Source organism: Glycine soja, chromosome 6 (genome assembly GCF_004193775.1).
Source record: "Glycine soja cultivar W05 chromosome 6, ASM419377v2, whole genome shotgun sequence".
In the NCBI taxonomy this organism is placed as follows: domain Eukaryota; kingdom Viridiplantae; phylum Streptophyta; class Magnoliopsida; order Fabales; family Fabaceae; genus Glycine; species Glycine soja.
The window spans coordinates 43,166,221-43,189,010 of NC_041007.1; the positions used below are offsets into that span (position 1 = coordinate 43,166,221).

The window sequence follows — 22,790 nt, forward strand, 5'->3', positions numbered from 1 at the left end:
AGGAATGCAGAAACGAAGGTGGGAGTCCAAAGAGGGTCGTATGCAGACATGGTTACTCGAAATAACCAAAGAGCAGAACAGAGGAGAGTACCAGTCAAAGTCAGCGATAATAGTCACAATTCAACATCCGAAGTAATTCTTGATATACCGCTAACGGGCCAGCAGTGGCTTAAGGAAGCATGGGTGGGCAGGCTGCAAAATCTAGCAAGCTTTGAAAGCTTAGAAGATGAAATATGGTGGGACAGCGGACAAAACATTTCACTAAAATACATCGGAGGTGATATGGTTTTGATCCTTGGTCTCACAGTAGAGAAAGCTGAACGAATGCTGAACAATAAAGATGAAGGATGGGGCGAGTTATTTTACTCCATAGAGAAATGGAATCCCAAACTATGGCCTGGATTCAGATTGACATGGCTTCAATGCTGGGGAATACCTCTGGTAGCATGGGATAGACACCACATTCAACAAATAGTTTCGGGTATTGGCGATGTGATGGATGTTGAAGACTGCGTAGAGGAACGAAGAAGCTTAGAGGTGGCGCGGATCCTAGTCAAAACGACGTGGAAGCCGCTGATACAACACACAGTGAATGTCAACATACAGGGGGAGAAATTCCAGGTGCATGTGGCGGAAGAGTGTGGGTACTCAGGAGATAGGAGGCAGCAAAGGAGAGGAAGTGACTTCAGCTCATCTGAGGAGATTATCTCCGAGGAAGGAGAAGACGAAGTGTCGATTGGAGGAGTGTTTCAGTCACGGTGGCACAGATTCCGAGTAACGGACTCGGCGGCGGGCAGAAAAACAGTAGATGAGGACGGGGGCGTAGAAGCAATAGGGACGGAGGAAGACACCACGACGGGAGCCAAGGAACAAGAAGATGACGCCCGCCATCGGAGGGACAATGAGGACCCAGCAAAGTCCGAGACGGGAGCTCGAGGAATGAGGGATATGACTGGCGGCGCAGTGACGGATTCCGTCGAAGAGGAGATGACGGCGCGCGGCGAGGAATGTCGACGACCGTTGCCGTCAAACCCTTTAGAACCACTACCGTCGGGAACGGACAGTGCGGACCAGAATAATGGGGTGTCTGGTCAAAGCAGCGGACCAGTGGATAATGCTAATGTCCAATGGGTCAGCAAAGGCACGGACACTGTACAGACCAAAGCTCTGCATGCACAAAGTTGTAGCGCAGTGGCGGCAGAAGTCCAAGGGAAAGGTGTGCACGAAACAGGGGATGAACAGAATCTCGGCAACTGTGACAGCACTGTCATTACACACAGTTTGCATGAAAATGGAAAAAGGGAGGAGACAGTGAACGTTGGAGGAGAAGAGTTTGAGTTTGAGGAAGGTCAATGTAATTTTAAATCAGCAATCCAAAGGTCACGTGACTTGGAGATAAAAGGGCCAATGGACCTGGGCCTTGCTATTCACACTCCCTCAAAAGTTGTTTCCATTCATAATAAAAGCCCAGCTTCAAGAGAAGCTAGATTTTCTACTCCGTGGCTAGTGTATTCTCGAAAAAAGGGAAAAGACAAAAACACAGCCCACACAGCAACTGGTGCAATCATGAATCAAATTAATATAAGCCCAGTATTTTTCGATAATGAACCAAGTCAGCAAAAAAATGATGAAAGTGGACTTCAGCATCAACAACTGAACATGGATCAGTCATTAACACAGCAAAGGCTTAACATACAAAACCAGGCGGAAAATCAAGACCATTATGCAGAGAGTGTGTGGAATATGGTTACTGAACTGGGGCTGACAACAGGAACTTCAAAAAGAAATTATGTTCAAATGCTGGAGGAAATGGAGGAAAGAGATGGAGAAGAGGCAGCTAGCTTGGGAATTAAGAGATGGACTCCATGAATATCATCTCATACAATGTAAGAGGATTAGGGAGGGGGTTTAAATGGCCGACAATAAGAAGGATGGTTAATGAGCATCGCATTGATATGTTGTGCTTACAAGAAACAAAAAAGGAGAGTATAAATAAGGCAATGTGCCAGGCATTATGGGGGAAATCTGATTTCAGTTGGGAGGCATATCCAGCGGCTAATTCAGCTGGGGGTATACTTTGTGTTTGGAATGAGACATCCTTCAAGGTGGAAAGCAGAGTGGTAGGAGCTGGTTTCATATTGTTGTCAGGGAAGTGGAGCCAAGAGTCACATTTAATACATGTCGTCAATATCTATTCCTCGTGCAATCTTCACGAGAAAAGAGTGTTGTGGGACAGTGTAGCTCAATTGAAAAATCAAAACCCGGGCGGATACTGGTGCATCTTAGGGGATTTTAACAATATCAGGATGTCATCAGAGAGAATGGGGTCCTCTCAGAGGGGGCTGGTAGATGGAAGTATTGCGGAATTCAACAATTGGATCGAGGAGTTGGAGGTAGAAGAGGCGCCTTGGGTGGGCAAGAGATTCACTTGGTTTAGACCGAATGGTAGAGCTAAAAGTAAGTTGGATAGATTTTTGGTTTCCCCAGAATGGCTGGCCAAATGGCCTGCGTCCGCCCAATCAGTGTTGGCTAGGAATTTTTCGGACCATTGTCCTGTTCTGCTCAGGTCCAAAAATGCTGACTGGGGTCCAAAACCCTTCAGATTACTAGATTGCTGGCTATCCGATAAATCTTTCCACAAAGTCGTCACTGAAAGTTGGTCGTCCAATTCTCAAAGCGGGTGGGGGGGTTATGTGCTAAAAGAAAAAATCAAAGAGCTAAAAAAGAAGATAAAGGTGTAGAACAAAGAGCAATTTGGGGACACTTTCAGCAAATTCAAGAAGATAGAAGAAGAGTTAAATAAATTGGAAGAGGTATCAGTTGAAAGACAGCTGGAAGACAACGAACGGATAGTTAGAAAGCGGCTTCAGCAAGAATTATGGGAGGCAGCCCAAACACATGAGTCCCTGTTGAGACAAAAGGCCAGATCCAGGTGGATTAAGGAAGGAGATTGTAACTCGAGATATTTCCACTTACTGATAAATTCAAGACGGAGATCCAATTGTCTGAACGGAGTGATAGTGGATGGCGTGTGGAAGGATGAACCGGCAGTAGTCAAAGAGGAAGTCAGGAGGTTTTTTGCTCGGAGGTTCCAGGAAGATGTTTTTGACAGACCAACTTTAGATGGAATCAGTTTCAAAACCATTAATTCTTTGCAGAATGACATGCTAGTGGAACGTTTCAAGGAGGAGGAAATAAAAAAGGTTGTGTGGAGCTGTGGAAGTGATAGAAGTCCAGGTCCGGACGGGCTTAATTTTAAATTCATCAAGCAATTTTGGGAGGTCATCAAACCAGATTTTCTCAGATTCTTTGATGAGTTCTATGTTAATGGAGTATTCCCGAGGGGTCTGAATGCATCTTTCATAGCATTAATCCCGAAGGTAGCGGACCCTCAAGTGCTGAATGACTATAGGCCTATCTCACTGATAGGGTGTACGTATAAGATTCTCGCTAAGGTGTTGGCTAACAGATTGAAGAAAGTTATGCACACCATCATTAATGAACGACAGTCAGCATTCATAGAAGGCAGACATATGCTCCATAGTGTGGTGATAGCAAACGAGGTAGTCGAAGAGGCTAAAAGATGTCAAAAACCTTGCTTTGTTTTCAAAGTGGATTATGAGAAGGCTTACGATTCAGTGTCCTGGGAATTCTTGTTCTACATGATGAGGAGAATGGGCTTTGTTCCAAAGTGGATTCATTGGATGTCCAGATGTCTAAAATCAGCTTCGATATCTATTTTGGTTAACGGCAGCCCTTCATGTGAGTTCGTACCGCAGAAAGGGCTCAGACAGGGAGATCCTTTATCACCTCTTCTGTTCAACATTGTTGCTGAAGGACTAAGCGGTATAATGTCAAAGGCTATTGACAGAGGCCTATATAGGGGATACTTATCGGGCATAAATAAGGTTGAGGTTAGCCTGCTCCAGTATGCAGATGATACAATATTTTTGGGAGAGGCAACCATGGAGAATGTAAGAACTATCAAAGCCATACTGCGTGTTTTTGAACTGGCATCGGGACTCAAAATAAATTTTGCTAAAAGCAGTTGTGGGGCATTTGGTATGACGGAGCAATGGACCCATGGTGCATCCAACTACCTCAATTGTAGCTTGATGTCTTTTCCTTTCACATATCTTGGCATTCCTATTGGTGCCAATCCCAGAAGATGTCAGACTTGGGACCCTATCATCACTAAATGCGAGAGAAAATTAGCGAAATGGAAACAACGGCATTTGTCCTTTGGGGGGAGAGTGATTCTCATAAATTCAGTGCTAACATCCATTCCGATTTATTTTTTCTCATTTTTCAGGGTTCCTAAACAGGTTGTAGACAAGCTAGTCAGATTACAGAGGAATTTCTTATGGGGAGGTGCGTTGGATCAAAACAAGATTGCTTGGATTCGGTGGGAGAAGGTATGCTTACCAAAGGAAGAAGGAGGCTTGGGAGTTAAGGATATTACCGCGTTTAATGTATCATTGCTGGGAAAGTGGAAATGGGATTTGTTTCAGAACCAGGGGGAGACTTGGGCAAGAGTACTTGACTTAAAGTATGGAGAATGGAGGAGTCTAGATGGAGATCATAAGGGCAGTACCGAATCCCTGTGGTGGAGGGACTTGAAGATGGTAAATCATCACACTCTTCAAGGACAACAGATGAACAGACCAATTTCTTGGATGGTCGGGTGCGGGGATAAGTTCAAATTCTGGGAGGACAAGTGGATAGATGGAGAAAGCCAATTATCAGTGAAATATCGAAGACTGTACACCATATCGGCTCAAAAACATCATCTCATTCAGCAATTAGGAGCTTTCAAAGAAGAAGGGTGGGAATGGCATTTCCAGTGGAGGAGGTCGTTGTTTGATAGTGAGATAGAGTTGGCGGTCGCATTCATACAAGAAATTGAAGGGATCACAATCAGCCCAGATTTAAGTGACCAATGGAGATGGACAGCAGAACCAAATGGAAGCTATTCGGCTAGGAGTGCCTATAGAGCAGTTAGACAAAGCGTGTCAGGAGAGGGACAGGATGGCGGATATAAGGAATTATGGAAGCTTAGGGTACCATTGAAAGTGACTATTTTTGCTTGGAGGTTACTAAAGGACAGATTGCCAACCAAAGGTAATTTGAAGAAAAAAAGGGTTGAATTGCAAGAATACTTGTGTCCTTTTTGCAGATCGGTGGAAGAGAATGCAAGTCATTTATTCTTTCAATGCAGCAAAATTATCCCTTTGTGGTGGGAAGCGGCATCGTGGGTGAATCTGGCAGGGGTATTTCCGCATCAACCGAGACATCATTTTATCCAGCATTTCTATGGAGTATATGACGGAGTGCATGCACACAGATGGCAGTCGTGGTGGTTAGCACTGACTTATACAATCTGGAAGCATAGAAATAGCATCATCTTCTCCAATGCTGTTTTCAATGCTCATAATATAATGGACGAAGCACTGTTTTTGCTATGGACATGGCTCAGAAACTTAGAAAAGAATTTCACATCTCATTTTAATCAGTGGTATTCAAATATCAAAGATTGCTTTCTTCGGACACCAACATAGGGAAATAGATTAAAGCTCTGCACTATTATCCTATGTAGTTTTCTTTCAGCTTGTATAATATCAAGGCTTGTTATAGAATCAGCTATGATTCGTATTTATACAAATATGTATCGATTTAGTACCTCTGGTACTTAGTAATGAATATATTATATTTTTGGCTGATAAAAAAAAAAAAAACAATTATTCCAGGTACAATCCCAAGTTGCAACTTTAGTTCAGTAAACCAGTCAACTGCATATTTGCAACTATAAGTTCCTAACTAAACAAACGTCAATGTTTGAAGTTATCAGTGTGCTCTGGTTTCTTTCAACCAGCATTTGTGTCTAGCAATAACATTGAGAGAACTGCATTGACCTACAAAGTAACAAATTGAGGATCATGTTCCCTTTAGGATGCCAGTCAACAGCTTAGCTCTCAGTTTTTTTAGCATTCACTTCTCATAGCAAAGGTTCTAGTTCTCCTTTCCGGTACAGCTTCAGTGTATCTGTACAGCCGCCAATGCGTTTGCCACCAATAAATACATTTGGCACAGTGTGTTGCCCTGTGATCCTTTCCAAAACCTTCTGCAACTGTGGCCCTTGAGGACCCAATTCGTCTAATTCAAAGACAAGAGGGTCGACGCCGAGTTTTTTGAAGAGGATTTTCATCTCAGAGGAATAGAAACACCAGGTTTTGGAATAAATGACAACTGGGTTCTCAGCTACGGTCTTTTTGATGGTGTCTTCGAGGCAAGACCTGAAAGAGGAAGAGGAAAAGGCTCGAACTAATGCCAAGGTGGGAATGCGGTTTGGCATTGGAGGAGAAACATTGATGCAGGAAAAGGGGCGAGAGTAAGAGAACAAGAGTTTGGTGAAAGAAGAAGAAGATAACTTTAGAGAAGGTTTCAAGTTTGAGATAGGAAGAGCAACAGCGTTACCCAATCCCAATGCCATTCTTCTCTTCTCCTTGATTCTGCTCTGTTCGACTTCATTGGTGTATATGCCTATGCTACGTTATCCCCATTCATAACAAAAGGCATGTAGAATAATTATTGAGAATCAATCAAACTAAGAATATGTAGAATAAGAAAGAAAGCTTTTATTATACTTAGAGCTGCAGTTGGTATTATAAAACTAAAGCAGAACCAAAGTTGGCTAAATTAGCAGCAAACTTCAAACACCCCCTTCAGAAACTATTTATGGTTAATTAGATCAAATTAATGAGAAAATTATTTGTTAGAAATAATGGTGTGAACATGACAAGCTACATGCGGCTACTCATCAATATACAAGTTCTATCATCTAGAAATTTAAAGCTTGCACAATGCCTCTATTACCCTCATAGTCCCAGTAAACATAATGCCAGGTATGCTGCATATACTGATACCTGTTTTGCCTTCTCCAATTTTCCAGAAGCTGCATATGAATTAATAAGTGCCATAAAAATTTGTTTTGTAGCATGGACTCCAGATTGCTTCATTTCTTCACAATACTACAAAAAATATTGTAATTAGCAACTCAAAATGTTCATACATCAAACTTAAGATCAGAACTTCAGTTAACATAAAATCTTAGTTACATCAATTCATCAAAAGTGTATGAATGAAGCTACTTTAAACAAACAATTAGCGGTTAATCATGTTCATATTTTTTGGGCATGAATGGTTGAACATTTAATAATCAAGGATTACTAGAAGTTCACTGATTTCAGCCCTCCCATTATCATGATAAACATACATTAAAGCATATGAATTTGATCTGTGTACAACACATCAGAGATTATTTCAGCATACTTGATGAAAATTCATTCAACACTGAAAGTTCCAAGGAGAATCCGAACAATTTGTTCATAGACCAGGCTTCCAAACACAAAACTAGCAGAACAAAAACTAGCATTCACGAGAAGAATATAGACAGAACCACAGTAAACAAGTTGCCAACAGTTATATGTGCTTTTATTTTAAATTTTGAAAAAAAGGATTCTAAAAGATTTAGCTAGTTAAGATCAAAATTAAATTATTCAGATCTGATCTGATTTGACTCTCCCTATCTTATCCTTATAATCAAAGTGGTTAGTATGTCTGCTAGCCAGATATACCTAAACTCTCATGTAGTTCCAATCAATCAATAATAAAGTCATTTAAGAGAGAGAGAATGAGTAGAGAGAGAAACAAAGGGTGGGAGAGAGTTAGGCATAGAGGAGGTCATTGAGAGAGAACGAGTGAGACTGAGAGTGGATTCTCGACGGACTCACGTCGGGAACAGGGATGGACAACAGCAATGCTACAATCAAACAAATTGGAGGGATCAAAACGAAATATCCTCCTTCTACTTCACGCGATTCTCCGACAATGTCACCGAGAAGGACCTATGGTATCAATTCAAAAAATGGGGCGATGTGAGGGAGATATTCATATCCAAGCAAAGGAATAAGGATGGTAGGAGGTACGGGTTTATTAGATTCAAAGGTGTTCATGACATGCACATACTCGAAAGGCAACTGGACAGTATTGTTATCAGAGGTATGAAGCTATACGTCAATATTCCAAAATATGGGAGAGAAAGGGGTAGAAAGACAAATTCAGAAGATAAACAGAAGGGGCAAGAGCAAAGGAATGAGAACGAAGCATCTCGTTCTACACAAAGATGCACAAGAACGAACCAGGCATCGTATGCGGAGGTGGTTGCGAGGAAAGGTCATATGAAGGCACCACACAGTCGCAAAGGCGGGCTCTCATCACTATACCTCGACACATCTTCGAATATGCAGAAATGACTCAGTGAAGCTTGGGTAGGACGATTGAAAAATCCGACGATGTTCGACATGGTTGAAGATGAACTGAGGTAGGATATTGGAGCGCACATCTCACCCAAATACATGGGGGATGACATGGTTCTACTACTTGGTCTTACTGACACAAAAGCAGAACAACTGATTCAAGAAGAAATCCATGAAACGCCTCCCCTGTTCTACACGCTGCAGAAATGGAATCCGAGCCTACGTCCGGGATATGGGTTGACCTGGGTCCAGTGCTGGGGCATCCCGCTTCTAGCCTGGGACACGATGCAAATCAAGAAGATCGTGGTAGAGGTCGACGATGATGTTGATGAACGTCGGCGTTTGGACAGAGCACTGGTGCTCATTAAAACACCGTGGAAACCCGCGATTCAGCATACGTTAAATGTCTACATAGATTCAGAGGTCTATGAAGTGCGTATATTGGAGGAATGCGGATATAGCACCGACATCTGCCATTGTAGAAGAAGCAGCGTTATGGTGTCGCCAGAGGAGATTGACTCTGACGGAAGTTTCATGGGATCACCGATTAAGGAGAGGACCCATGCGTCAGAGAAAGACGACGCCGCACGGGACACGGAGACACCGGCAACGACGAGGGCCCACTACGGAGCAATTGCAGAACCGATAGCGGAGGTGACGAAGACCAGTGCACGCAATTACCTAGTGGTCAAAACGAAATACAACGACCACTGGGTAATAGTAATCTCCTGCGGACATACGAGGTTAGGCAGAAAGGAAACAAAGAGGACTCCACAGTGGGTATGGTCGCAGAATGGGCGGCGCGCCAATCGATGTGGACTGAGATCAACCATTTAGATGTTGAAATCTACAAGGTAGGTAGGTGGCAGTACGTCGGGAAGGAAAAATGCACAACGGGACAAACACTTGCTATAAAAGTGAAAATGGGTCAGGTATAAGGAGGGGGATGAGGTAGGAGAACTCAGCTGGAAGGAGAAAGAGGCACGTGACCCCATGTGGAAGAGGAAACTAGTTCAAATGAGTTGGGCTTTTCTATTCACACCCCTGTTAAAGCCCCAACACCCCATGGTTCCAGCCCACAAACTAATAACACAGCTACAGCTCCTTCTTGGCAGGTGTATTCTCGAACTAGGAGGTAACAAAAGCAAGTGCAGGTGGGATGTGCAAATTCTGAAGCCCACAACACAGAATCAAGATTAAACATAACAAGCACACAGCAGCAACAAAATAAAATAAGCGCACAGCAGCAACAAGTAACGGACAGAGACAAGGGAGGAAAGGGCTACAACCATAATCTTGTCCACAGAGAAGTATTATCAGTTCAGGATGCAGTGGAGGATGCAAGCTTAGGGGAAAATAACATGCAACATGCAACAAAGATATGGGAAATAGCAAAACATTTGGGGGCAACGGGAGCTGCAGATCAGGGGAGAATTATTGGGAAAATCATGACAATGGAGGAAAGAGATAGGAAAGAGGCAAAGAGATTGGGGAATAGAAGTGATAACCCATAAACATTATCAGATACAATGTTAGAGGGTTAGCGAGGGGTTGAAATGGACAGCAATAAGGAGATTGGTTAAAAAAGAGAATGTAGATATGATGTGTCCAGAAAATTAAGAAAGAGACAATTGAGAAGTCAATGTGCCAAACATTGTGGGGGGGACCCAGAAGTAGCCTGGGAAGTGCAACCCGCATCTAACATGGCAGGGGGGATCTTATGCATGTGGAGTGAAAAAACATTCAAACTAGAAAGGAAAGTTATTGGAAATGGCTTCATTTTGCTGATAGGTCAGTGGATCAAGGAGGCACAACATGTTTATATTGTAAGCATATACTTACCATGTGATATTCAGAATAAAAGAATTCTATGGGATGCCATCAAACAGCTGAAAACCTCAAATTAGGGGGGATTGTGGTGCATATTGGGGGACTTCAATAACATTAGAAATCATTCAGAAAGGATAGGAGTTTGTCAGAGGGGGGTGGGGGAGAGTAATATCAATGAGTTCAATGAATGGATTGAAGAGATGGAGGTAGAGGACGTGTCATGGGTGGGAAGAAAATTCACATGGTTCAGACCCAATGGAGCTGCTAGGAGCAAATTGGACAGATTTTTGGTATCTCCAGAATGGCTTGCCAAATGGCCCGGAAGTATCCAGCATCCACTGGATAGGAACTTTTCTGATCATTACCCAGTTTTGCTCAGGTCTAAGTTTATAGACTGGGGCCCAAAACCGTTCAAGATCCTTGACTGTTGGCTCCTAGACAACTCATTCAAGACAATTGTGCAAGATTGTTGGACGTCTCACCAGGAAAGGGGTTGGGGAGGTTACGTGCTTAAAAAAAAAATAAAGCGACTGAAAGAAAGGCTGAAGATATGGAATAGGAACCAGTATGATGATACTTTTAAGAAATTCAAGAAGATTGAGGATGAGTTAAACAAGATGGAAGAGAGCTCAACTGATAGACATCTTTCTCCTCAAGAAATGTTAATTAGGAAACAGCTCCAAGAAGAGTTGTGGGTAACTGCCCAATCTCATGAATCTCTACTAAGGCAGAAGGTTAGATCTAGATGGGTTAAAGAAGATGATTGCAACTCCTATTATTTTCATTTAATAGTAAATGCTAGCCGTAGAAGTAACTCTCTGAATGAAGTGTGGATTGATGGCTCATGGATTGAAGAACCAGCAAGAGTAAAAGAGGCAGTCAGATTATTTTTCTTCCAAAGATTCCAAGAAACTGATCAACATAGACCCTGCTTAGATGGTATTTGCTTTCAGACCATTAGCCACCAGCAAAATGACATGCTACTGGGGCGCTTTCAAGAGATAGAGGTAAAAGATACAGTTTGAGAATGTAGGAGTGAGAAAAGTCCAGGCCCAGATAGAATTAATTTTAAATTCATCAAGAGTTTTTGACATATAATCAAACCTGACATCCTTCGGTTTATGGACGAATTCTATGCCAATGAAACTTTCCCAAGGGACTGCAATGCCTCTTTCATAGCTTTAATCCCTAAGGTGGCGAATCCATAAGTTCTAGATGAATACAGACCTATATCACTTATAGGTTGTATGTACAAGATAGTTGCCAAGTTGTTGGCTAATAGATTGAAGAAAGTCATGCCACTCATAATAGATGAAAGGCAATCTGCATTCATAGAGGGCAGACACCTGTTACAAAGTGCATTGATAGCAAATGAGGTGGTCAAGGAGGCTGAAAGAAGGCAGAAGTCATGTATTGTATTCAAAGTGAACTATGAGAAGGCGTATGATTCAGTCTCCTGGGATTTTTTGTTTTACATGCTCAAAAGGTTGGACTTTTGTTCCAAATAGATTCAGTGGATAAAGAGGTGCTTAAAATCTGCATCTATTTCGGTACTGGTAAATGATAACCCCTCGTCTGAGCTCATTCCACAAAGAGGGCTTAGGCAAGGGGACCCATTAGCCCCCTTTCTTTTCAATATTGTTGTTGAGGCATTAAATGGGCTGATGAGAGAAGCTGTGAAGAAAAATTTATTTAGGGGATTCCCAGTGGGCTCAAACAACGTGGAAATTAGCATCCTCCAATATGCAGATGACACTATTTTTTGGAAAGGCATCAATGGAGAATGTCAAGGCAATCAAAGCAATTCTGAGGACCCTTGAACTTGTATCAGGCCTCAAAATTAATTTTGCAAAAAGCTGTTTTGGTGCAATTGGAATGTCGGACAGGTGGAAGCTTGATGCAGCCATTTGCTTGAATTGTAGTTTGTTGTCCATCCCGTTTGTTTACTTAGGAATACCTATAGGGGCAAACTCTAGGCGTTGTCAGTTGTGGGATCCTATTTTCAAAAAGTGTAAGAGAAAATTAGCTAAGTGGAAGTAAAGACACCTTTCATTTGGGGGAGAGTAACTCTTATACAGTCGATCTGAACTTCCATTCCTATTTATTTCTTATCTTTTTTCAAGATTCCCAAGAAGGTGATGGACAAGTTAGTGAGATTGCAACGCAGATTCCTATGGGGTGGCGGATCAGATCAAAATAAGATTGCCTGGATTAAATGGGAGACAGTTTGCCTCCCAAAAGAAAAAGGGGGGCTTGGGCATCAAGGACATAAACACTTTTAATCTTGCTCTGCTTGATAAATGGAAGTGGAATCTATTTCAGCATGAAGGACAACTGATGGCTAGGGTTCTGGAGTCTAAATATGGTGGATGGAGGAATTTGGATGAAGCACCTCATGACAACAATGAGTCCATATGGTGGAGTGACCTAAAGATGGTTTTTCAAAACTCAAAACAGAATGATGATGTCCAAAATAGTATAGTGTTGAGGGTTGGCTGCGGCGACAGGATCAAGTTCTGGGAGGACAAATGGACAGATGGAGAGGTATCACTATTAGCAAAATACCCCAGAATGTACCTAATTTCTTGCCAACAAAACCAACTTATCCAGCAAATGGGGGCTATAAGGAATCAGGGTGGAGTGGAATTTTTCATGGAGGAGGCCATTGTTCGACAATGAGATACCAATGGCTGTTAGTTTCCTAAAAGATATTGAAAGTAAGCATATCCAGACACATAAAAGAGATGATTGGGTGTGGACGGCAGATCCACGTGGGCAGTACTCAACGCAAAGTGCTTACAATATGTTGAGGGGGGAAGCAATAGAGGGGATCTAGGATCGAGCCTTTGAGGAACTGTGGAAGTTGAAGGTCCCAACCAAATTTTCAGTGTTTGCATGGAGGCTACTTAGAGATAGATTGCCAATTAAAATAAACCTTCACAGGAGACAAGTTGAGGTCAATGATAGGCGCTGTCCATTTTGCAGCAGTATGGAGGAGGATGCAGGACACTTGTTCTTTCACTGCAGTAAAATCATCCCTATTTGGTAGGAATCCTTGTCTTGTGTGAACATTTCAGGAGCTTTCCCACAAAACCCAAGACCTCATTTCCTCCAACATGGCTCGATAATGGCTTATGGGATAAGGACTAATAGGTGAAAATGTTGGTGGCTGGCTGTGACTTGGACTATATGACAGCAAAGGAACAAGATAATATTCTCCAATGACTCCTTCGACAGCAACAAACTGATGGATGAGACATTTTTTTTACTGTGGACATGGCTGAGAAATTTGGAGAAGGATTTTTCAATTCATTTTAATCAATGGTCTAGTAATCTTAGAGCAGGGCTTGTGTATCAGTAGAGGATAGAAACATAGATTAGCCGTAGCTTTTACTACCATGTTTGTAGCCTGGCTTTGGTTCCTATCTAGACTTCATTTAGTCTGATTTGGAACCAAAAGTACAGGTAACCAAATATCTGTACTTTAGTACCTCTGGTACTCAATTTTATATATATCTTTGCTGATTAAAAAAAAAAATCAAGATCATTTTCTTCTCCATAAATTACATGGTATCAAAGCTTAGGCTCTAATCCTGTGTTCGCCCACCACCATGTCTTCAACAAAATCTAAATTCGTTGAAGTTGCATGATCATCATCAGTAGTCAATGCTATGTCCTCGGGTTTAAGTTTACAGCTTATAATCCAAAAGCTGAATGGAAGAAACTACATTGAATGAACTCAATCTATGAAACCTTGGCGTGATCATTGTAGAAAACTAGGGCTTAGAAAGGATACTTACTAGAAACACCACAGAAAGCCACCTGACTAGAAAAAGAAAACAAATGGAGGTCAGGTATTTCAAACCTCAAATGGAGAAAACATGGAGCAAACGGGAAACTCTAAGTACTCACTTTCTCTAAGGAACAATTGGAGCATTTCTACAAAATCTTTTCAACTAAAACGTCAATTATTCCATCCTCTTCTCTAGCCCATAAAGGTATTTCTTTTTCTACTGCTCTTTTTAGTACCAAACAAAATTCTAAAATTAAATCCCCATGGATCATTGATTCTGGAGCTACTTACCACATGAAAAATTGTTCAAACTTCAAAAAATTTCTTCACGTGTAGTTGTGCAGGTCATAAAAGGATTAGAATTGCATATGGTATCTTTTCTACTATAGCGTGTTGGTTCCACTCCTATATCTAAATCTCTAATTCTTCACAATTCCTTCATGTCCCAAATCTGTCATGTAACCTTTTGTCCATTAGGAAATTAACACACGATCTAAACTGTTTGGCTATTTTTTACTCCTCTAATTGCAAATTGCAAGAGTTGAGTTCAAGGATGATGATTGGCAGTGGTAAGGAAGTTGATGGACTCTTTCTTTGAGGATGAAGTTCTTTTTAACAGAAAAATTCAGAGTAGTTGTCTCTATTGAAAATATAATTCAAATATTTTGTATTTATTGAATGGTGGTTTATAGGCAAGTCATGTCTAATTTAGAGATACAAAATCTCCTAAATCAAACTGTGGTTTCATTCAAACACACAGATTCAGCAGCTATACGTCTCTCCTTTCTTTCTTTTAACATGGTATATAGAGCCTTAGAGGCCATTTGTAACATCTCATTTTTTCGTAAAAAAAAAATTTTAAAAAAATAAAAAATAAATAATTTTAGAAAAATGCTGAGATATTTATAATTAAATAAATAAGGAGAAATAACTTTATTAATAAAAATAATGGTTTGAAGGAAAATAAAAAAAAATATTTTATTTATTCATTTGATAAGAAATAAAATAAAATTCTTGTTTATAAAATAATAAAAACAAAGAAAAATAAAGTAAATAATAGGCTGAGAGTACTCTACCTATAAATAAAGACACGTTAGGTTAGTTTTCAGACTGACAATACATCTTTACGCTTCCTCTTCCTCTCAATTTTGTTTTCCCTTCTTCTTCTCTTAAAATCCTCTCTTTTTCCCACATACACTCAAACCTGTCTCAGTAAAATAACGATCCCGAACTCGTTAACCGTTGGATCATCATGAAATTTGAGCACCTTTCAGAACTCATTTTCGAACATTCTCATTGTTGGAATTTGCGAAATATTATCTAAGGTGAGAGAAATGTCATTCGTATCGTAGCTTTCTCTTTTTCCACAGAGACCCAAAACCTGTCTTCGTAAAACTACGATTTCAGACTCGTCAACTGTTGGATCGTCGTGAAATTTCGATACCACCTTTGGAACCCATTTTTGCACATCTCCACCATTGGAATTTGTGAAATAATGTCCACAGAAAGAGAAACGTCCCTCACACGGAGACAGTAAAATAGAAGCTTCAATCACTTCTTTTTCGCTCTAACGCTTAGAAATCCTAATAGAGCAACCAAAGGAAAAGCTTGAGAAATCTTAGACAACTACTAGAGATGTCACTATCACTGTTGGAATACACACGTGAGCCCACTTAGAGGTAAGGAATGAATTTATTGTAATTGAAGTTAGAATGAACATGTATAGGGATCTTTAGAGGATTAAATTGAGATTTATTTTGAGGATGTTTATTCAATTATAATTTTTCCTTTATGATTATAAATATAATATTGTTGTGTTTGACGAACAATCGATGCCCTGCTGCAAATTGGTTGATAAATTGAGTGTTCTTAGTGTTTTCGTGTTTTTTTACCTATGATTTGATTCCTTGATTTTGATATTGATTATATGAAATTGTTTAAGGGGTTTTACTCCCCATGTTGTGAGAAACATTTTTGTATAAATTATTTGTATTTTAGATAAGATTTACTAGGTGAGCATGATAAATTGTAATATTGAGATCATAAAATTATGATTAAAATTGTGTGTAAATGATAAATTGAATATGTGATGAATTGTGGGATAACATGTTGCTTTGAGATTATAATATTGCTATTGAGATTGAGTATAAGCATAAAGTTAAACATGTGTTAATTTGTGAGAAATACGTAAACATGTGATGGTGGATTGTAACATTATAAGATGTTAAATTGTTAACATGAGATTTGACTGTGAATAAGTGTGTAGTTAACACTTGATGTGACAATACTTGTTTTATGAGCTGTGAATTATACGATAACCCGACTATTGTTTACCTTGAGAAAAGTGTTAATGCGCAATGTTAAAGAAAAAGAGTAGGATTCCTAGTTAGGAACCTAAAGTGTTAAATTGTAGCGCAATGTGTTAAACGTGTTTGAAACACGAGTGTGAGGTCGTGGGTATTGTATAATTCATGAACAGTATCTGCGTGCAAAAATTGTTTTAGGGGTTGAACCTTAATCAAGAAGGTGAAGCCCTAACAAATTCTTCGGAATCTAGGCCTTAAGGGTAAAAGGAAAAGTCAGTCGATTTGAGTGCTCCTTTAAACCTATGATGATCCCATATGGTTGGAGCATCGTCACACCTTATGATTTTACTTAGTGAGAGTGACCTGGCATATCCATTGTGTGGTGTGTCTTATTATGTACTCCTAAGTGTCCTAAAATGATTTTTCATTGAAATGATACCACATTGCATACAGGCTTGAATCTTAGTATAATTATTGCCTAATGTTTGCTAATTGTTTATTATGAAATTGATGAGTGTTGTTACGTCTTGACCCGAGTGTGTGACTCATGTGTAGTGTGATTGGTGATTGAAAAATGAATTTTAAATGATAAAGTGGTGAAGTGACGTGGATTGTATTAAGTTGAACTATGTTATAAATAGTTTCATAATTTATTTTGATTACGTCTTTGTTTGTTTGTATTTTTTTTAGAAATGTGATAGCTCACTCCCAGTGTGTTATTTGTGTTTGGATCATGTGATGATCTCGAACCTTACGTTCGTGGGAGCAAATAACTAGGTGGATGACTTTATAGAATTTCGTGCTAGAAGATGCTGGGATACAATGTTCTGATAGGATGTGACATTGAGGATGAGTTTTTATTTTAATTGCATGATGTTATTTTATTTTATTTTACTTCATTGATTTAACAAAATTTCTTTTGTAAGCTTTGACGGCCTTGTTTTAAGCCATATATGCTTTTAATAAGTTTTATTTGACAATAGTGAAGTGAATGTAAACCTTTTATCGACGTGAATTTGTTTATCAGTATTTCTATATGTTTTATTTATTTATATGTATGTCAGAGTAAAAGGTGTCACACTGTTGTCCATTGCCCGCCAACTGCCACCCACCACCACACACTATGGATTAGTGGCAAAAGGTACAAGGACCACCTCACCACTACCACCAATTCTATGACAGTAGTCGATAGTGCCAAATGGGAGAAGATTGATGCACAACTGTGTAGTGTCATCAAGTCCTACCCTCCATACTTCCATCAAACTAATTTCTTGCCCTCATTTTAGAAGGCAAATTACATTGGAGATTATCAATGTTAAAAGTTAATCATTTGGCAAGAACACTAGACAAAAAATAATATAACTTAAAATAATATAACTTAAAAATAAGAGTTTATGCCCAATTTCTAGTCAGGCATTACTGTAAAGCTTAAGTTACCTTGATTATATCCTCTTCCGTTTCACAATTCTGAATCAAATAGTAGAAAGTATGAGAATCAGGTTTTACATTGGCACCTCGCATTTGATTGAGGACCCTCAACCCTCCTCTGATGTTCTTCTACAAAATATCAAACACCGTGAGAAAAGGAATGCATTATTTGTGTTAAAATAGGAGAAATCAGAGGTATAATGGAAAAACTGTGTTAGAGTACACAACGGATGCTCTATTATATAGTGGTCACTACAATAAATACTAATAATGAGAGGATATTTTGTTTCTTTGAAATCAAAAATAGTATATGCATATAAGATAAATGTCCATGCAATCTACATTTTGAAGTCTCTAGCATGCATTGTCAAGATGCTATTTTAACTTATTGTCTAAAATGAAAAAAGTTGCAACATATTAAATTAAAGCAAAACATTCAAATCTAGTTGGAAAAATAGTTGAAAGTTTGACTGAGAATAGATGTATCCTAAAAATTCAAGAATGTCACCTCTCGAAAATATCCTGCCATTATAGCATTGTACATGTTTGTTGTAGGCTTGAAATTCATATCCTCTAAGTCAGCAATCATCCTGTATGCCCCTTCAAACTGCATCAAGAAAGTAAATACAAAATAAGTTTGCTGCATATTTGACATGTGACACCAATGTAAGACAGACAATTTAAATTCCTAACTAAAAGGAGTTCTTTTCTAATTTCTGTTACCTCTTGTACCCTAGAGCATTTTTCAAGGGAAGTCAATCAATGGTGCTCATCAGTTTTACTTTTAAGTATGTGTGTTGGTTTCACGGTGGGAAGTATCATAATTAATTTTGCCTCCAGTCAAATGAGATTTCAGTAAAAATATAGATGTTTGGTCATTGTTAGGTTCAGAAAATTGATTTTGCCTCCAAACCTTGGTTTAATTAGAATTGATAAAATGTAACATTTGCGTTAGGTTGAAAAATGTACAATAAGTTTTGTAGCAAACTTGCTTTCAAGTAAAAACATCCAAACATAAACCATTTCACTTCAAAATCAAATTTAAACAAAACTATTTTAATTCAAAATCAATTAGCACATGTTCACCCAAACACGCACTACATCCAATCTATGTGGCACAAGCAGCATTGTTTCTTGTACCTCGGGTAACAGATGCTTGAAATTCTGGACTGGAGAGATACCAATGAGAGAGAGAGAGAGTCAGAGAGAGAGGGAGAGAGCAAGGGAGAGAGACTAGACAGCAACAGAGAGCGAGACAACGTAGGGGTAGAGAGAGCATACACCGTGAGTGGGGGAGAGACGGTGGAGCGTGGAGAGAGAGTGAGAGAGAGAGTGACATAAGGCAATCTAGGCGGACGTACGAAGAGGACTATCTACGACACCGTGAAAGGAGCAGTGGAGTTCACAAGCGAAGATGGAGCAACGCACACAACGGAGCTCAGGGCCACGATGTGGACAACAAGTCCACTACCAATGATGGTGAATGGGTTCAAGTAACCCATAGGAGGAAGACGACCACGGCACATCATAGTCATCAACCCAGACCCAGAAACAACCAAGCTATTGATAGAACAGTAACATGGAGAGACAAGGCCGGCGTCACCACTTTCTATTTCTGTAGATTCCCTACTTGGGTAAAGGAGAAGGATTTATGGTAGGTTTTTCACAGATGGGGTAAGGTGTGGGAGGTGTTTATACCCAAAAATAGAAACAAAGAAGGCCATCGTTACGGATTTGTCAGGTTCAAAGAGGTGGAAGACGAAATGCGAATGGAACGTCAACTTGATAACAACATTTTCTTCGGAGAGATGAAGATGTTTGTTAATCGACCCAAGTTCGAAAGGCGTAAGGCAGTAAGACTGAACATAAAGGATGACTGCCAACCTGATAATGGCAAGCCACAACGTGTGATTAATTATGAGGAACGACTGCAGCGAACAAGCACCACTGACGGAAGACTGCGGTCTTACGCTGAGGTGGTGAAGACGTCCCCGATGGGAGATGGTGCTTTGCATAATCAGGGGGCAGACTCCTCACAACCCTCTATGGCTGAGCATAGGCCACCGGCGGTTATAACCACAAACATGGAGCAGAACAAATGGATACAGCAGGCATGGGTTGGCCGTTTGAAAAATAGGGGAATGTTCGAAAGGCTAGAGGACGAGCTGAAGTGGGTCTTAGACCCTGAAGTTACTCCCTGTTACTGGGGTGATGACTGGATCATCCTCCACAACATGGAAGATACTAAGGCCACAAGGCTTGTGAAAGAAGAGAAGACATATGGGTCGACACCCATCCTGGACCTTCAAAAATGGTCCCAGGATATCCGTCCATCTCATAGGCTGGCGTGGATACTCCTCTGGGGTTTGCCGCCGTCAGCGTGGGACTCGGAATGCATGGGAAAGGTGGTAGAGGGGGTCGGCGAGATGGTGGAAGTGGATGATTACGTGGAACGGAGACGACGGCTTGACGTGGCACGAATCCTAATCCGGACGGCGATGAAACCAGGGATTCGAACTGAGTTGCAGGCGGTCATCGACGGCACTGAAATCGCCCTCCACGTGATAGAAGACATGAGCTGTTTGGGTACGACGAGGGACCAGCAAAGGATGGGTTCTTGGCTGCCTCCGTCCCCGCTCTCGACCGAGCCAAACAGCCCCGTCTCCGACGGAACGGACATCTTCGGGATTGATTCCATCCTCGAATTCCCTGAAGATGGGCCAGAAGACGACGGCGTTGGTGTCTCCACCGCTGAGAGGAGGGTTCGCGATACGCAGACATGTTGTGACCAATGGACCCAGACCACTGGGAGATGCGGCTTGGACCGGTCCTTCACCACCAATGATGACGTGGATGCCTCACATGACGACAACGCGGTTTTAAAAAATTACCCAACCGTTGAAGGCCTTGCTAGGTCCCACGAAACCGGCGTTGGTCAAAATGGATTGCAGCAGGGAACATTAAATGCTTCTGGGAATAGGAGAGAGAAGTTCCCCTTACGTGCACCGCTAAGGCACCTTGAACAACATGCGGGTCAACAGAGGAATCCAAATGAGGAAACCTCTGCAGACATTGACCATTACTCAGAAAAGAAGCAGGAGCAGAAGCATAGGAATGTAGCTTGTCCACCGACACCACCTGCTATGACCGACAACAGGGATAATATATCCCCACACCAGCATGAGATATGGGCCTCAGACCCCCAGGCCCAATTCCTGGTTCTGCTGAGACTAAATTCTATGTTAGAAGAAGAAAAATAATCAAGGGGCTTAGAGAAACGGCCCATATTAACCAGGTACTGCCCGAGGAACATCTAACACCTCTTACAATGGTGCCTACTACCAAAGGAACCTCGCAAACAGGCCACATCACTACAGCATCTCTTCTGGAATTAAATAGCACAAAACAGGACTTGTGCTTTGGGGAACCAAATCCCTATATTCTGGAAAGTCAGTGTGCCTTAATAGAAGAAATGGGTTTGACCCATGGGGACAATAGTAGGAAGCTTCGTGAGATGATGTCAGACATGGAAAAAAGGGATTCTAATTTGGCAGTTGAGATGGGAATTAAACATGCCCAACCATGAATATCCTCTCCTACAATTCAAGAGGCTTGGGCAGGGGAATAAAGTGGGCTGCCATTAGGAGGATTAACATGAAGCATAAGGTTGACATTGCATGTTTTCAAGAGACAAAAAAGGATTCTTTTGATAAGAGTATATGTCAATCCATGTGGGGGGATTCTTCTGTATCCTGGGATTTTGTTCCATCAATCCAAGCAGCAGGTGGCCTGCTGTGCCTGTGGAATAATTCTCAATTCCAGGTGGAAAGGAAGGTCAAAGGTAGGCACTTTCTAATGCTGGTAGGTAAGTGGATAAAAGAAGATCAGTGGCTGCATATTGTCAATGTGTATGCCCCCTGCGACCAACAAGGGAAAAGGATTTTGTGGGAGGAATTGAGACAATTAAAAATCTCTAATTCTGATGGCCTCTGGTGTGTTCTGGGAGATTTCAACTCAATTAGGAACCAGGCTGAGAGAATCAGCTCATCTCAAAGGATAGCTGCCACCTCAGATTCCTTAGCTTTCAATGATTGGATATCTGAGATGGAGCTTCATGAAATTAGAAGCCTTGGAAGCAGCTTTACCTGGTTTAGACCCAATGGTAGTGCCAAGAGCCGCCTTGATAGATTCCTGGTATCTGATCAATGGCTATCTAAGTGGCCTAATACCTATCAGCATGTTCTGCAAAGAGATTTCTCTGATCACTGCCCTCTCATTTTGAAGACTGATATGGTGGACTGGGGCCCTAAGCCTTTTTGGGTTGTGGATTGGTGGCTGAACCAAAAGGGCTATCACTCTATGGTTAAAGAGGCTTGGACTGCAGATCAGCAAGGAGGTTGGGGTGGAATTGCACTTAAAAATAAGCTGAGGAATTTGAGACAGTCAATAAAACAATGGAGCAAAGACAGGGGGGACATTAAAGCAAACAACATACAGCATTTGAAACAGAAACTATCTGATTTGGAGAATATTGCTTCCCATAGAACCTTATCTGCAGCTGAAGTTCAGACCAAGAGAGCATTACAGCAACAGTTGTGGGACACTGCAAGTGCCTATGAATCCCTTATGAGACAGAAGTCCAGGGCCAAGTGGATCAAGGAGGGGGATAGGAATTCAGCTTATTTTCACAAGCTCATTAATTTCAGAAGATGCTCAAATGCTGTTCATGGAGTTTTCATTGATGGTGTATGGGTCCAGCAGCCTCATCTTGTTAAGAATGCAATGCTTAAGTTCTTTCATGAAAGATTCACTGAACAGAATCCATGTAGACCTACCTTGGATGGGGTAAATTTTCCTATGATAGATCATAATCAAAGAGAGGGGCTGGTTGCCCCTTTCTCAGATGCAGAAATCAAAGACGCTGTTTGGAGTTGTGATGGTGATAAATGTCCGGGGCCAGACGGTTTTAACTTTAGATTTATCAAGGAGTTTTGGGGGGTGCTCAAACCTGATTTTAGAAGATTTGTGGACGAATTTTATGTTCATGGAAGCTTCCCTAGAGGCAGCAACGCTTCTTTTGTGGCTCTTATTCCAAAGATATCTCAACCCCAGTCATTA

General features: G+C 40.9%; 2 protein-coding genes across 4 annotated transcripts in view; both read right to left on the reverse strand.

The window, feature by feature from the left end:
* The window catches only part of LOC114417040 (pentatricopeptide repeat-containing protein At4g04790, mitochondrial-like), a 45,479-nt gene that overhangs the window by 3,310 nt on the left and 19,379 nt on the right, over positions 1-22,790 (reverse strand). For all 3 annotated transcript variants that reach the window (XM_028382131.1, XM_028382130.1, XM_028382132.1), the window contains exons 9-11: positions 18,181-18,279; positions 17,682-17,801; positions 6,924-7,028 (exon numbers count right to left, since the gene is read on the reverse strand). In XM_028382131.1, the coding sequence (XP_028237932.1) occupies positions 6,924-7,028; positions 17,682-17,801; positions 18,181-18,279 (324 nt within the window). The remainder of the gene's footprint in view (positions 1-6,923; positions 7,029-17,681; positions 17,802-18,180; positions 18,280-22,790) is intronic.
* On the reverse strand, positions 5,932-6,505 carry LOC114417046 (glutaredoxin-C5, chloroplastic-like). The gene has a single exon (XM_028382140.1). The coding sequence runs from the start codon at positions 6,488-6,490 to the stop codon at positions 5,996-5,998; it is 495 nt and encodes a 164-aa protein (XP_028237941.1). The 5' UTR covers positions 6,491-6,505; the 3' UTR covers positions 5,932-5,995.

What these genes read in the sequence shown, in the direction of transcription:
- LOC114417046 (XM_028382140.1), bottom strand. Translation starts at nt 6,490, where the DNA reads ATGGCATTGGGATTGGGTAACGCTGTTGCTCTTCCTATCTCAAACTTG.